The 14,742-nt window shown below is 34.3% G+C and overlaps 1 protein-coding gene across 25 annotated transcripts in view; it reads left to right on the plus strand.

The window, feature by feature from the left end:
- ZNF644 (zinc finger protein 644) overlaps positions 1 to 14,525 on the plus strand; it is a 104,577-nt gene extending 90,052 nt beyond the window's left edge. For 24 of the 25 annotated variants that reach the window (XM_019414110.2, XM_019414113.2, XM_019414112.2 and 21 more), the window contains 2 exons: positions 11,911 to 12,013; positions 12,821 to 14,525. In XM_019414110.2, the coding sequence (XP_019269655.2) occupies positions 11,911 to 12,013; positions 12,821 to 13,013 (296 nt within the window). In that variant the 3' untranslated portion in view covers positions 13,014 to 14,525. Of the gene's footprint in view, positions 1 to 9,826; positions 9,897 to 11,910; positions 12,014 to 12,820 lie in introns of those variants that run through there. The other variant, XM_053892710.1, reaches the window with a different exon arrangement.
- Positions 14,526 to 14,742: the final 217 nt, after the last annotated feature.

Consider the following 14,742-nt stretch of genomic DNA (forward strand, 5'->3'; position numbering starts at 1 on the left):
GTATTGTAAATTCAAGGCATACTTATTATTTTTTAAGGCATACCTATTAAGAATTTATTACAGTTAACATAGACTGCACTATTGGTAGACTTCTTTTTCAAGCTTTATTCTCTTTAGGTTAACTTTTTACGTGGTCATACAGACTTTTTCCTGGGTAATTCTTTATATAGTCTAATAATAAGAACATTGCATAATTTTCATTAAAAATCAGAAATTTCGTGTAGTTCGTATTAAATGCTTTTGGACTTCTAATTTTACTATTGACTTTTTTGTGTTTAATATTTAAATTAAGTGATGCCCTTTTTATACTGGCAGTATTAAAAACACGGTATCACTAAGTTATTAATAGAGCAACTGTACTGACTGGGTTAGCCCTTTTGTAGCGGCCGAGTAATAGAAAAGTGCCTCTTTCAGAGGTGTCCTGGATTGGACGATAAGTTACATGGTACCTTGGTTATTAAAATTTCTAAAATATTTAAAATTATTTAAGGCAGAATATATTCTATCAACTTAATCTGCAGTTAGGAACCAAAAAAGAAAAATATTTTGAGGTCAAAGCAAGTGAATTCCAACAGGTGAAGAAAGGGGAAACAATTAAAGTCCGAGTAGGTTGTTGTGAAAGGAAATGTATCAGTTAAGAGGAAAGCATGTTTGCACAATGGTGCACAGTGGTGCAGAGCCATGTTATCTCTTAAAAAGCAGAGAGAATAACAGTGGTGTTCAGCATTTTTATTGGAATTCCATTTTACATCTTGACCCTGTAATACAAATGCACATTAATACACATACTCACTTGGTCACTCATTCCTCACCTGAAGTGATTGTGATGTACTCTAATAATTTCTATTTTATTCTTTTTCATTAAAAATAATGCTGGTCATGACCCAGTAAATTGATTTACTACTTACCAAGAAGTTACTACCCACAGATTGGAAACACTCCCCTCAAGTGACTCTTTTGCTTAGGGACTGGTATTGACCAGAATCAACAATAGTAACATGTTAGAAATCATAATACTACTTCTGTGGCAGCATGTAAAATTATTTTACTCGTTGTATTCAGGTGTTTATCGGTAGATCATGTTTTTTAAATAAAATGCTGACCTGTACTATTTAAAGTAAATTAGAGATTCCTAGTTATTTAAAAAAGTAATGCAGGGGCGCCTGGGTGGCTCAGTCGGTTAAGCGTCCGACTTCGGCTCAGGTCACGATCTTACGGTCCGTGAGTTCGAGCCCCGCATCAGGCTCTGGGCTGATGGCCCAGAGCCTGGAGCCTGCTTCCGATTCTGTGTTTCCCTCTCTCTCTGCCCCTCCCCCGTTCATGCTGTGTCTCTCTCTGTCTCAAAAATAAATAAAAACGTTAAAAAAAAAATTAAAAAAAAAAATAAATAAAAAGTAATGCAAGAAAAACATTTTTATATGCAAATATATTTGGGGAAGGGGTTTCATTTCATTATCTTCAGAACACTTCCGTGACAGCATTTTAGAAGTAAAGCAGGATTATTACTATTCTACACCAACAGACTCACCACCATCATAATTAATGCATAACTTTTCCAGTGAGAAAAAGAAAACTTAAAAACTTGGCACCAGAGTCTTTCAGTCAATACTACCAGTGCAATATGTCTACATTCTTTTTTTAGTAAAGTCAGTGTTTTATTTTTCATACCACCCACTTTTAAATAGAATAGTAGATTGCATGTTACTTAATAGGATCTTTTGCCTGTTTTCAGCTTTAATGATCTAATTGGCCACAGAGGCCTGCAACAACAAGTGCTAATGAATGTGTAACACAGTGCCAGGTGCTGAGCGGGTGTATAAGCCACCAGAAAAGTAATTCTTATATTGTGGAATGTGCTATAGGAACACTTTTCTCCTGCAGTGGAAAGAAAAAAATAGTATTGTGAAAGCTTCTTAAGATGCATTAAATTACTTGTCTTTTCATGAGTAGACGTCTCTGCAGTGTCTTTTAAAACATTTTTGTAATGTTGCATCTTGAGGAAATTGCACGCTTTTATAGTGATTCATTCAGCCTGAAAGAGTACAAAGAGAACATTTTTATCTTCTTATTATGATTAAACTTCAAAGGAGCAAACTAGCTTCTAGTTAAAGCAAATACCTTGATAATTACTCCAGAGTAGGCTATCTGGAAGATACCTGGGAAGCATGAAACATGTCCCTGTCATCAAAGAACTTAGGAAAGCATTATTGCAACACATACAAAACTATCAAAGTTAGAGACCTATGCAAGATAGTATACAAGTAAATGGAAATAAAGTATTAAGTGCTGTAGGAGATAAAGGTGTTTATTTTAGTCTAGACCGTCTTTTGAGGGGAGCTGGGAATTAAGTTGGGTCCTTTTTTCCTGCTGTCATTATAATGTGTCTCGTTACTAAATAGAGCCTCAAAAAGAAGGAAAAAGGAAAAAATGAGAATAGTTCATGCACATATGTTTCTTGTCATTATGTTTGAAGTGAAAGTAAAACCTAGTAGTCAAAGAAAATTTTCATTCATTCAACAAAATTTTTAGTTCTTTTATCATACCAGGACCGTGCTAGAGGCTGTAAAGACTGCGCTTCAGCTCCATAAACATACTTAGGATCCTGTGGGATAGGTACAAAGATACTATTATGGTGGAAAAACTTTATAAGGTTTCAGCTAGACCCTGAACTTGAAGGATGGGTAGTTTTAGGAAGAAGAGACAAAGTGGAATGTTCTCAGTAGAGAAAAGAATGTAGTTTAGGCACGAAGGGATGACATTTCGAGTTCAAGAGGTACTGAAAGATTCAGTTGCGGGTGTTTGGGAAGATGGTAATGTCAGAAAGGTAAGGTTGATACTTTTGGATGCTTGCTAAAAAATTTAGGAAATCATTGAAGAATTTTTTTAAATAAGGAAATAATGTGGTCAGACAGATGGGTTTCTGTGTTTTCTTGGTTATAACTTATCTCTGTAGTACCATCCTTCATTAAAAGTCTATATCTGTACATATTTATGTGCACAGTAATATATCATTATTTGGGATTAGCACAGTAATAAATTGTTCAAGTTGAGTAAATTTTCCAGGTAATTGAAGACTAGTATCAAACTTGATTTTACCCTAACCATTTTGATGGTTATGTTTCTAAAATGTTGTTCTTATTTCTGCCTTGTGAAACTGTAGACTGAGTATAATTTAACCATTTGAGTACATAAGTGTCATCCTTATGGATACTAAGTGTTTTATTATGCCAGCAAGAAATGGGCTATTTGCCCACAATACGAAAAATTGATTGGCCATTTGCCCACAATACGAAAAATTGATTGATTCAGTAATTCAACAAGCAGTTCTTTTAGCTCATGCTCTGGTTTATGCATTGTGATAAGTACTGCAGAGATAAATTGCATCTTAGAGTAGAACCACATAATATATAACTTTAATACAAGGCAAATCGTAAGTGCCATTGGTACTTTTGGCTAGACCAAGACTCAGCAAGGTTTTAGGAAGTCACATTTGATTTGGACCCTGAGGATAGCTAATTGAAATGGAAATGGGGTTAGGGGTAGGGAAGGAGCATACCTATAGGAGGGAGCAGCTTGGGACAGTGTGGAAGTTTATTGCAAATACTTAGGAAGTAGGAGATAACAGGAGTAGAGGTGAACAGGTAAAGGACATGGAATGCCAATCTTATGGTGATGGAATTAGCTTTGTAGTGAGGAACAAGGGAGGATTTTTTTGTTTTTGTTTTTGTTCTTTTTTTTTTTTTCTTTCTTTCTTTTTTTTTTTTTTGAGAATTTGAGAAACGTTAAAGGATTTGGTGGGGAGGTGGAGAAATTATAAGTGAGGTCATTTTAGGAGTCTTGAACCAGGACAATGACAATAGGAATGTAAAGGAAAGATAATAGATGCACAGATAATACTATGGAAGTAAAGTAAGCAGAACTTGGCAGATTAATTAGAAGTAGAAGAAGAGGACAGAGACAGAAATGGCTTAGGTTTTAAATCTTGTTACTAGGAGGATGGTTGTACTAAAACAGTTAATGAATCTGCTGCGGTGGGGTTTCCTAAAAGGTTAGGCTTCATTACTTATCCAGCAACACCTAATCATCCAGCTATCCACTGTAATAAAGCAAATAACCACACGTACTGAATCGGTTAAGTTTGTGGTTAGGAAAATGGAACCCCGAAAAATGTTGTACCCTTGTGGCACAAAATGTTTACATTTTATGATGCCCTCTTTTGATGTCATTAGTTATAAATTTTAGGGATTCTCTTTGATTGATACTCTTTTTTGACCAGCCACTTGTTTTTCATAAAAATCCTAACGAGTCCCCTACCATTCCTATTGGTGCTGTTACTAATTTTCTGAGTTTTGCTTTTTATATCTTGTTTGGATCTTTTTAACAATTGAACTAACCTGGACTGTTATGTTTTGGGATTTTTTAACATGTCTAATATCTTTATATCCTTTGTTATAATCTTTTGTGTTCGTTATGATTTCCATTCTAACATGAATTTTTTAATGCTGTTTATAATCTGGGTTAAGATATAGTTAGACCTTAGAGTAACAGGGCATGTTCTAGGCAGAGCTGAATGTAGGTAATCAGCATTAAGTAGCTTTATAGAAATAGTAAAACAATACACAGACTCTCTCTTTTGGAGGTTAAGGTGAGAGGATGACTTGTGGAGACTCTGCTGGTCCCTCATGTGTCTAAGAACTGGAAAAATAGGGCTCACTATTTCTTTGTTGTGTCTGGGATGTAAGGGATAAGGTTAATTCTTGCTCTGCAGTGTTTAGAGCGTCTGTTTAATTGTGGCCTTAGCTGGAAGTTAACTCAAAGTAGAGGAAACCTGGTCAGCACCATGTTTGATTTTAGTTTGGATTTTGGCTGGAATGTGTAAACATGTGAAAACTGAATCAGAGATCTGTTGGGGTTTGTGTGTTTGTGACCTTTAGATTTACCATTATAATTATTGTGCGCCCTGTGTAAGTTGAACATGATTATGTTGAAAATAATTTAACTGCAATATTAAAGTAAGGTAGATTCCTTACCTAATTTACTTTATAGTCAGAAACAGTTAATTACTCCTACTAAATATGAAATGATATTTTGGAAATACTGAGACTTTCAGATGTCAGGGAGTGTGATTATATTCAAATAATTCTAAACAAAAGTGATTTATAGCAGATTAGTTATGTATTTTAATGTCTATTCCAATTTCAGGTGTGTCTTAGTCTTAGGAAAGTGGTCAGTATTGGTAAGTGCCTATTTTGCTTTAGTAAAACAGCATGCAAGTTCAACCCACGTTAAGGAGGAATTTTAAATGTTTTTTTCTTTACCTGTTGCCACAGAGAAATAGTAAATTTGCTATCTTTAACTCCTAACTGACTAGTAAGCTACTCGTAGCCAGAGTATTGTTAGTGTGTAACTTTTGACAAGCTAAAAAAACTTGTATGCCTCCACTTTCTCTATTTATAGAAATCTGTGATAAAGTATCATACTTAGGTATAGCTTTTCCCTTTATGTTTTAGGGACATAGTACTCAAAATATTCTTTTACTAATATCCCCTCTACTTTGAAATAGCAGAGACTTCTACAAGTTGAATATACTTTTTTTCTTCCAAGTAGACCCAAGTTTAAATAAAGGCTATCTTCATTTGCTTGAACTCATTCTCTGGGCCAAACATAGATGCCTGGCTATTGCTGCCCTTAATATAACTCTTAATTTGTAGGGCAAACTCAAGGTACCTGCCTTTTCTAGACTAATACTTTAAGCAATAAACCTCATACTTAAAGCAAAGGAAATCTGCTTTTCAAGTATTTTTGCATTCCATCCTCTTCTAGGCAAAATGTTAAATCATGCAGGATCTGATTAACTTTGCTATGATTGTTCTGTGATTCTATGTTAGTTACTGTTTTTAGTCATTGAGAATGGAAACTCTAAAAATTGGTGAAAGTATTGTTCTGTGATTCTATGTTAGTTACTGTTTTTAGTCATTGAGAATGGAAACTCTAAAAATTGGTGAAAGTAACTTAAAGTACTGAAAAAATATCCAATTTTGGAGGGAAAATGTCAGGAGAAAATAATGGTGAAAATACACTTCAGAGGTTGCTAATTGTATATCTTATCTATATGCTTAATTCTGATTAGAAGGGGAACATTGCTTTTCATAAAAATAAACCACTTAAACTGCTTTATATGTATCTTGGGAATAATGATTGGTTTGATGATGGCAGTATACCTAAAAACAAAAAAATTGGTATTGGGAGTAGGGAAGTCCTTTTCCATTTTAATGGGTTGTAGAGAGTAAGATTTAACAATTCTTCTCTTAATAGCTATTTTTTTTTTTTTTTTTTTTTTTTTTATGAGCCAAGAGATTAAGAAGTGGAGCTGAGGGCTGCCTTTCTCATTTAGAGTGGTAGATACTCAGGACCCAGAACTAGTTACACAATTTGTAGGGTCCCGTGCAAAATGCAGATGTAGCGCCTTGTGTTAAAAAATTAAGAATTTTAAGGGGCGCCTGGGTGGCTCAGTCGGTTGGGCGGCCGACTTCGGCCCAGGTCATGATCTCGCGGTCCGTGAGTTCGAGCCCCGCGTCGGGCTTTGTGCTGACAGCTCAGAGCCTGGAGCCTGTTTCGGATTCTGTGTCTCCCTCTCTCTGACCCTCCCCCATTCATGCTTTGTCTCTCTCTGTCTCAAAAATAAATAAAAATGCTAAAAAAAAAAAAAAAAAAAATTAAGAATTTTAAGACTGTGTACGACAAGAGCGTTAAACTGAGTGTGGGTTGCTTTGTGTCTGCTCAAGTCATATACCCATGAAGGCTGTTTTGTAGGTACTTTATGCAAAGATAAGAGTGTACACTGAAGAAAGAAGAATTTGGCTCTCTCTATCCCCCATCCCTACTTTATCCAAGGTAACGGGTTTCTTCCCCGATTCTTCCCCCCAAAAATGCCATGTTCCTTTTTCAGTTGGGACTGAGGGAAAGAAAATGTTCTTTGCACAGTCTGTTATGTGCTTGGGACTTACGAACTGTGAAAGATTAATGACAGCAACTAACATTGAGTTTATCAGCTCACACTTGTGTATCCCTTGGGACAGGCATATGCATTCTCCTCCCACCTCTCCACTGCCATTACCTATCTCCTCCACTACCAGTGTGTTAATGGTGGTAGAATGATGATTTAACCTATTTATGTCTTTTTTTATCCCTCCTGTCTTCCTGAATGAGCTCATAGCTGCTATTGCCTACCCATCTTATACAGACCAACTAGATGGAGAAGAAATTTTTCTTCCCTCTACTAGGGCTATACCATACCTCTTATTTTGGATAGGTATAGCCTGGCCATTACATTAAGTTTCACTTTACCCCGGAGATACCAACAACCAGTTAGGAGCAAAACTGATGAAATGGGACTTTTAAATAAACGGGCAGGGGAGGATGATTGCAAATGAAAATATTTTGGAGGTGAATGTTAATTTAGCTTAGTTATAATGTGCTCCTTTACCACACTGAACTTTGGATGTTTCTAAGAAATAAATCCTCATTTTTTGAGATCATTTGTGTAGTGAACTAAAAAGAACATGAAATTCATTGAAACAATTGTATTTAATGGGCAGTAAGGTGGAAAGGGCAAAAGTACTTACTTAATAATGTTAGAGCCTAAAGTAAATTCTTTTTCTTCTGGGTATAAAACTAAATAATGCTCAGAAAAAACAAACTTGAATTTGTATCTCTTGTGTTATTTATTAATTTGTTTCTCACTGATCTGGTTTAGTGCTTTAGACACACTGTTGTTGTTGTTGTTGTTGTTGTTGCTGTTGTTGCTATTGTTGCTGTTGTTGTTATATTTTGTAGCATAGCAGTTTGGTGTTCTTTTTGAGGGCTCATAAGTCTATTGTATTTCTCTTTCATTCCTATTTGATCAAACAGCTGTTCTGTTATATACTGAAAGGTATATTCTAAAACTTTGTATATGGCCTTACAGTATAATTCACTCTCTTTACAAGTAAGTTAAATACTCCCAGTAGCAAATTAGATCCTTTATAAATCAGATAACTGCAAAGGTGTTTTTAACAGTTTTCTGGTTAAAATCAATCACTTAAACATTCTTTACCACCCTGAATAGGAACCTTAGGAAGGTTTGAATGACTGAATTTGTTCCTTTCTGAAGATGCAGTTATACTCAAGAGAAGAAAATTAAGAATTTCTAAAACCAATGTAGTATTTTGTGTAAATACATTTCAAGTACAGAAACAATGTTAGATTTAAACTACTTTGGAAGAGATAAAAGTGTTTGTGTTTTTATTTTTTGACACTAACAAATAAGTGCACACATAAAATCCTATTACAGGGGCGCCTGGGTGGCTCAGTCGGTTGAGCGTCTGACTTTGGCTCAGGTTATAATCTCATGGTTTGTGGGTTCGAGCCCCATGTCGGGCTCTGTGCAGACAGTTCAGAGCCTGGAGCCTGCTTCAGATTCTGTGTCTCCCCTCTCTCTGCCCCTCCCATGCTCATACTCTGTCTCTCTCTGTCTCTCAATAATAAATAAACATTAAAAAAATTTTAAATCCTATTACAAAGAAAAACTTTGTGTAAATTTATGTATTTGGCAGATTATTAATGTAAATAACTTTGTTAAACTTTTGACTATTTATCACAAATATTGATAAGCCCCATTATACTAAAACTGAATGTGTTAGTGTTGTGTTCTAATGTTCTAGTGACTCCTGGTACAGTCCAGAATAAAACTGCTTTTCCCTCTAGATATAATAAAAACTGTTGAATGAGAACATTTGTGTAATAGATATGTTTGTACATCATCTATTTCATGTAGTGGAACATTTTGTGTAAATCATCTTTTTCATGTAGAGAATACCATATGGGTGTCCCTTTTGTGTGCATATTAATATGTTAAATACTCATTTTTTTTTTTTTTTGCAGATTTTTCTAAAATGTTTGGGCTGTAATGCAGGTGTGAAGTTTGGATGTTGGTATTAGAAAAAACTATTCCTGTAAAATGTATTCATGTTTTATCATCTAAGATAAATAAGTGACATTTCAAGGGATAAGAAATTTAAAAGTGATCATGGAGGGGCACCTGGGTGGCTCATTCGGTTAAGCGTCTGATTTTGGCTCAGGTCATGATCTCATGGTTTGTGAGTTCGAGCCTTGCGTCCAGCTCTGTGCTGACAACTCAGAGCCTGCTTTGGATTCTGTGTCTCCCTCTCTCTCTGCCCCTCTCCCACTCATGCTGTCTCCCTCTCAAATATAAATTTTTTTAAAAACAAGAATTATGTAAAAGTGATCATGGAGATATTAAGACACCAAGGTATTTAGGTATAATTACCAAAGGCCCTAGGTTTTTTAATATACTTACTTTATGGACAAGTTTTCCAAGGGATGCTCAGTGCATGTGTTCTCTGAACTTACTTGGAACACTGGGTAATGGAGATTCTGTCATATGCTGAGAGAGTTGTCCTTTCTGAAGTCATAATTCCTTTAAGTATTAATTACTATAAAAACTATGGCATTTTCATTTAAAATTTAGATCTGATCATTCATAAAATAGCCTGAACCTCAGTTTCTAGAGTCCGTATAACATCAAAAGTCAGAAAAATTCTTCTTCCTGTATTAAAGTCAAAATTCTTTCTACACCTCAAAGCAAACATGTCCAGTTCCATTTTTAAAGAACCACAGCATCTAAATATATAATAAAACATTGTATTGCATACTTGCCTATCACCCTCTGCCCTTATCCCTCAATTTGCTTTACACCCTTAACGTTAGCATTCTGTGAACAAATTTTTAAAGGATTGTTATAATGCATTCTGTTTGTATCCTACAGTAATTTATTTACATTTTAAAAGGAATTTGAATACAGTGTGGCAATTTTGACAACCAGCAAGCTCATCAAAGTAAGATTCTACCTATAATCTCATGATAAACCAAATGCTTACTCTGTTGCACATAACAAAGACAGGGATTGTGTGTGGTTTACCTTATAGATAGGGAAAGAAAAGCTGACATCTAGTAACACTTAGCCCTTTGAGTTCCCTACACTCTTTACTTCTGTCTAGTGTATGAATTGCTTTAAAGTCCATTTAAATTCAGATTGTTCACCAATGCAACTAGGGGGGAAAAGGTGCTACTTGCAAAGCACTTGATACCTCACTCTTTCTGCTGGTTGTGAAGAACTTAGTTTCAACATATAAGCTAGACTGATCAATGAAGAATATGACTGCTAGCAACATATTCATTTAAACAAATGATGCCGAGGTGTGCTACAGGATGCTATCTGTATGGCATAGTAGAACAAATTTCCATTCATATGCTGTCTAAATGTCAAAGGTTCAATTATTGGGTTTTCCTTTGAGTATTTGTTGAGTTTCTACTATGTGCCAGGCTCTTGACTGAGAAAACTAATGAGATTTTTCTATTCCAGATTTTGGTTGTTTAGCTTTGAATTAGCCATTCTTTAATACTTAACTTGATTTCCTACAGTTCTTTACTTACTAGATTCTTCTTCTGAGCATAAGCAAAGGAAGACTCTGGGCCCAAGCAGGATTTTACTTTTTAAAAGGCAGGTGACAAGAAGCAGAAACCAGTGGCTTGAATGAGATTTGTCTAGGCTTCTCATGGATTTTAATTTTCTATATGACATTTCTGTTAGCATTGCTACTTGACTGTAAGGAACTGTGTTTACTGGTTTTGTAATAGTAGCATCTGTTCTTTTGGAATCTGGACTTTGAACAACTCATTTCACAGAGTCATTGGATAGCCAGTTCCTATTCTTTCTTACCTAGAATTTTTCCAGGGGATTTCACATGGCAGGTTGACAGAAGAAAAGCCATTTGTGTAACTCTTCTGTTACATTTGTTTCCCTTCCCCTTGGATCCCTAGAGATAACTCTTACCTTCTCTTCCTGCTAATTGACCAGCAGCACCCTGGAATACTGTCATCCCTTTGTCCAAAGGAATGGTGTAGTTGTATTCAAAGACCAATAAAATGTTACGTTCTGTCTATTCCCCCTATAAAAAATACCTTTTTTTCCCTTATTAAGTTAGATTTTATAGAATAAGTGATTGAAGGAGAAGTCAAGTAATTGAAAAAATTTTTAAGACAGCACTACAATTTTGATCGACTTTAATATAAAAATCTTTTTTCCCATTTTAGTCACGTTTTAAAAATATAGATAGGAGATAATGTAAATTGAAAAAAATGTGAAGAATAGTTAGCATTACATTTCTGGTCCATTTGTAAACTTTTGTGAGATAATCTGGATTTATATTTCTTAGTAAAATTAAACATGTATTATTGTACATACAATACAGGTTGAGTTAAAATTTGAGAGTTGAGCTTTTTTTGCTCTTTCATGTATAGGGCCAGCATATAATTTTAAGAGCTATTTGCTATTAATAGAATTCAAAGTGTATTTGCCCTAAAATTGATTTCTCATTGAGCTTTTTATTTGTTGGTGATGATCTTTTACTAGGTTTTCAAAGCATGTGAGACCTACTTAATGGAATAGTAATCAAATGGAAATTTAATATCATGATCTTAAGTAAAAGATTATAATTTTCCTGAAAATAAGGAAGATTAATGAGATATTAAAATAATGGACTTATGGCCATAAGAGGAAAGATTACTATTGTAATAATTGACCAATTCAGTAATTTTAAGTTTAGTTACATTTTCTCAGTTCTAGTTTGGTATGATAAAGCATTATTTGAAAAAGTAGTACAAGAAGAATGTATGCAGGTAATATCACTGTAATTAAAGACCCCACTGCAAGTTAGTGCATGCTTCAGGGTACACAAAAGAATGTAGACTTTTTCTAACTTGATTTAGATGGTCTTGACCTCTCTAGAAGTATGTATTTATGTTTTGGAATATATAAGAAACGTTAAGTCTTTCTCTTCCCTTTTTTAGCCTTAGATTGTAAGCAAAAGAAATCAAGGTCAAGATCTGGAAGTAAGAAGAAAATGCTAACGTTACCTCATGGTGCTGACGAGGTTTACATTCTCCGATGCAGGTATATGCCTATTTTGCCAAGTCTGCTCGGTTTCTTCAGACTTGCTTTGAGACATATTAGCTGACTTATTTGGGATTTTTAATTTGTGGCAGAAGGTGCATTCTCAACAATCAAGTTCTAAATGAACTTTTGGAGACAGGCTTAAATACACTGTATTTCTCATAATACGCTATATTTCAACAACTGATGAATAAATTTTTTATATTTATCTCAGAGTCTCTGATACTGTTGATTTATGAAAGTAGCTTTTTTTTGTTGTGGTATTTATTTGCTTTGTTGGGTTTAATTTGATTTGGTTTGATTTTTTTTTTTTTTTCCTTAATTGTCTTGAGTTTCTGCTTCTTGGGAATGCGTTTTCTCTCCACTCATACTTCTAACTAAGTATAGCTATACAAACTCATTCCCACCTCCTTCTATACTCATCCTCATGCAGTTTAAGGAGTTCTGAATTGGGGAAGGGTCTTTTGAAAACAGTGGTACATTTTGGAATTATAGTTGTTTTAAATGTATTGAGATGTATAGGCATTAAGACCTTTTAGTTAATTTAATTTAATAGTAATGTTCCCACCTCTACAAATATTACTAGAGGTAATATAGCTGTTAAACCTATGAATTGGCAGTTTTATATTATATTAAATCATTTTGACTTTGTATGTATTTAAAAACTGTTGTCAAGTGCTCCCATATATGGTAGCATCTCCAGGCTATGGTAAACTCTACCTCTTATGTGTATGGATTTTATGTGACTTGGTTTTAAATAAAGGGAATTGGTCATGTTAAGAGAACTGTTATCAACTTCTTCTATAGGTTTTGTGGCCTAGTCTTTCGTGGACCATTGTCTGTTCAGGAAGACTGGATTAAGCACTTACAACGACACATTGTAAACGCTAATCTTCCACGGACTGGAGCTGGCATGGTGGAAGTCACGTCACTACTTAAAAAGCCTGCCTCCATTACAGAAACTTCATTTTCTCTACTAATGGCAGAAGCAGCTTCATAGAACAAGGAAACCTTTTAAATAGCAAATTTAAATTGGATGTACATTTGAAATTCTTTGTCTTTTTTTTTTAAAGCCACGTTAAATTATCCGTTTATAAATACTAAAGCAGGAATATGGGGAAAAGTGAATTACAGTGACATCAGAGCAAACTGAGTACTTCAAACAGTAAGTAGTCTATATATTTTATATAGGACGGAAGCTGTGTTTTTAAGGTTTACTAAGTTTTGTCAGTTAATGGTGTTCACTCGATGAAAGATCAGTACATGTAAGCAGTCATTAATAAACTGTTGCACATGAATAACTTAAAGACAGACTTACTGGAAAATTACATTTTCTGCAGTGTTACCAGAATCAAAGTTCTGTTTATTCCCCACAAGACTTGCATTGAAAAATAAGATATTATATTTTGTTTGTATGTATTTAGTGTTTTGTATAATACCAGGAACCGCTAAACTAAATTTACTCAACTTAGGGCATTAAATATCATGTACTTCATAGTTTGAGACTGTTCACTCAAATAGGGCAGAGTACTATTCTATCTAGATGTGTAAGTGTTTTTTTAAAATCACATGGAACGGTTTTTTTTATACTAAAAAGTGGAGGGAGATTTGTTTAAACAAGTATTTCTAAAAGAAATATGTACATAGTCCTGGAAATTATTTGTGGTAAGGAAATATTCTTTACTCCAGTTGCATTTCTCAGACAATAAAGTGGTGCATCCATGCTACCTCCTACTTTGTCAACAAAGATGCTATTTACCCTTTACATTTTTGTATCATAATAGATTTAAAAAATCTAATGTTCTTTATTGCAAGACATCCCTTTTGTTAACAGATTTGTTTCTTTTTAATGTTTTACTTAAATTTTGACATGCTTACAGGACAGGTTTGCCTCTTACTTTATTTAACATTGTAGAAATGTAATTAATGAACAATGCTCACTACACAATTTAGAATAGGCTTTCTCATTTATATTCCAAATTTGATCAGTTAGCAAAACTTAATACACCAATTGAAATATTTCTACATATGATGAGAATGTTTACAATTTAAATTTTAGAACTTGTTTTGGATGTGACTATATGTACGAAAATCGTGTAACACTATGCTCATGCTAAGAACCGACATAACGGAATTACTGAAATAAATGTGCTGTGAGGAATGGAAAATATGGTGCAGATGTCTTGGTCATGATAAATTGTGATTCTTTTAAACTCTTTCCAAAAACAAATTAGTTCTTTTAACCTGCAATCGGATTCCTTTACAAATAACAGTTTTTGTATGCAAGCACCATTTCATTTTATTTCATGTAGTATGGCTAATACTATAGTTGAAACAAGGATATGCATTGATAATTTTCTTCGTATGTAAATAAAGTTAAAAACAGTTAAAATAAGGAGTATTTTGGTAGAGTATATACATACCTCACTGCCAGTGAATTGCTTTCCTATGGTATATCTCCTTACCAGAAAAATCTCTAAATAAAAAAAGACTTAAAGAAAATTATAACGTCTATATTGTGAAGCATTTCTTATTTTTATCACTGGTGGAAATAGTCCACTTGTGGTTGTGTTTTATGTTGTTTAAATTGTTTATACTGAGCAGGCTACTTTATTCACATACCTTATATGTGAAATTAGGAAGTGGGATTAGGTGGAACATTTTCAACCAAGGGTCTCCTTATCTCTGGGGTACTAGATAGAGGGAAAGTACTTTCAAGTTATTTTTGT

Source organism: Panthera pardus, unplaced genomic scaffold (genome assembly GCF_024362965.1).
Source record: "Panthera pardus isolate Hobbes unplaced genomic scaffold, ASM2436296v1 HiC_scaffold_11, whole genome shotgun sequence".
NCBI lineage: Eukaryota > Metazoa > Chordata > Mammalia > Carnivora > Felidae > Panthera > Panthera pardus.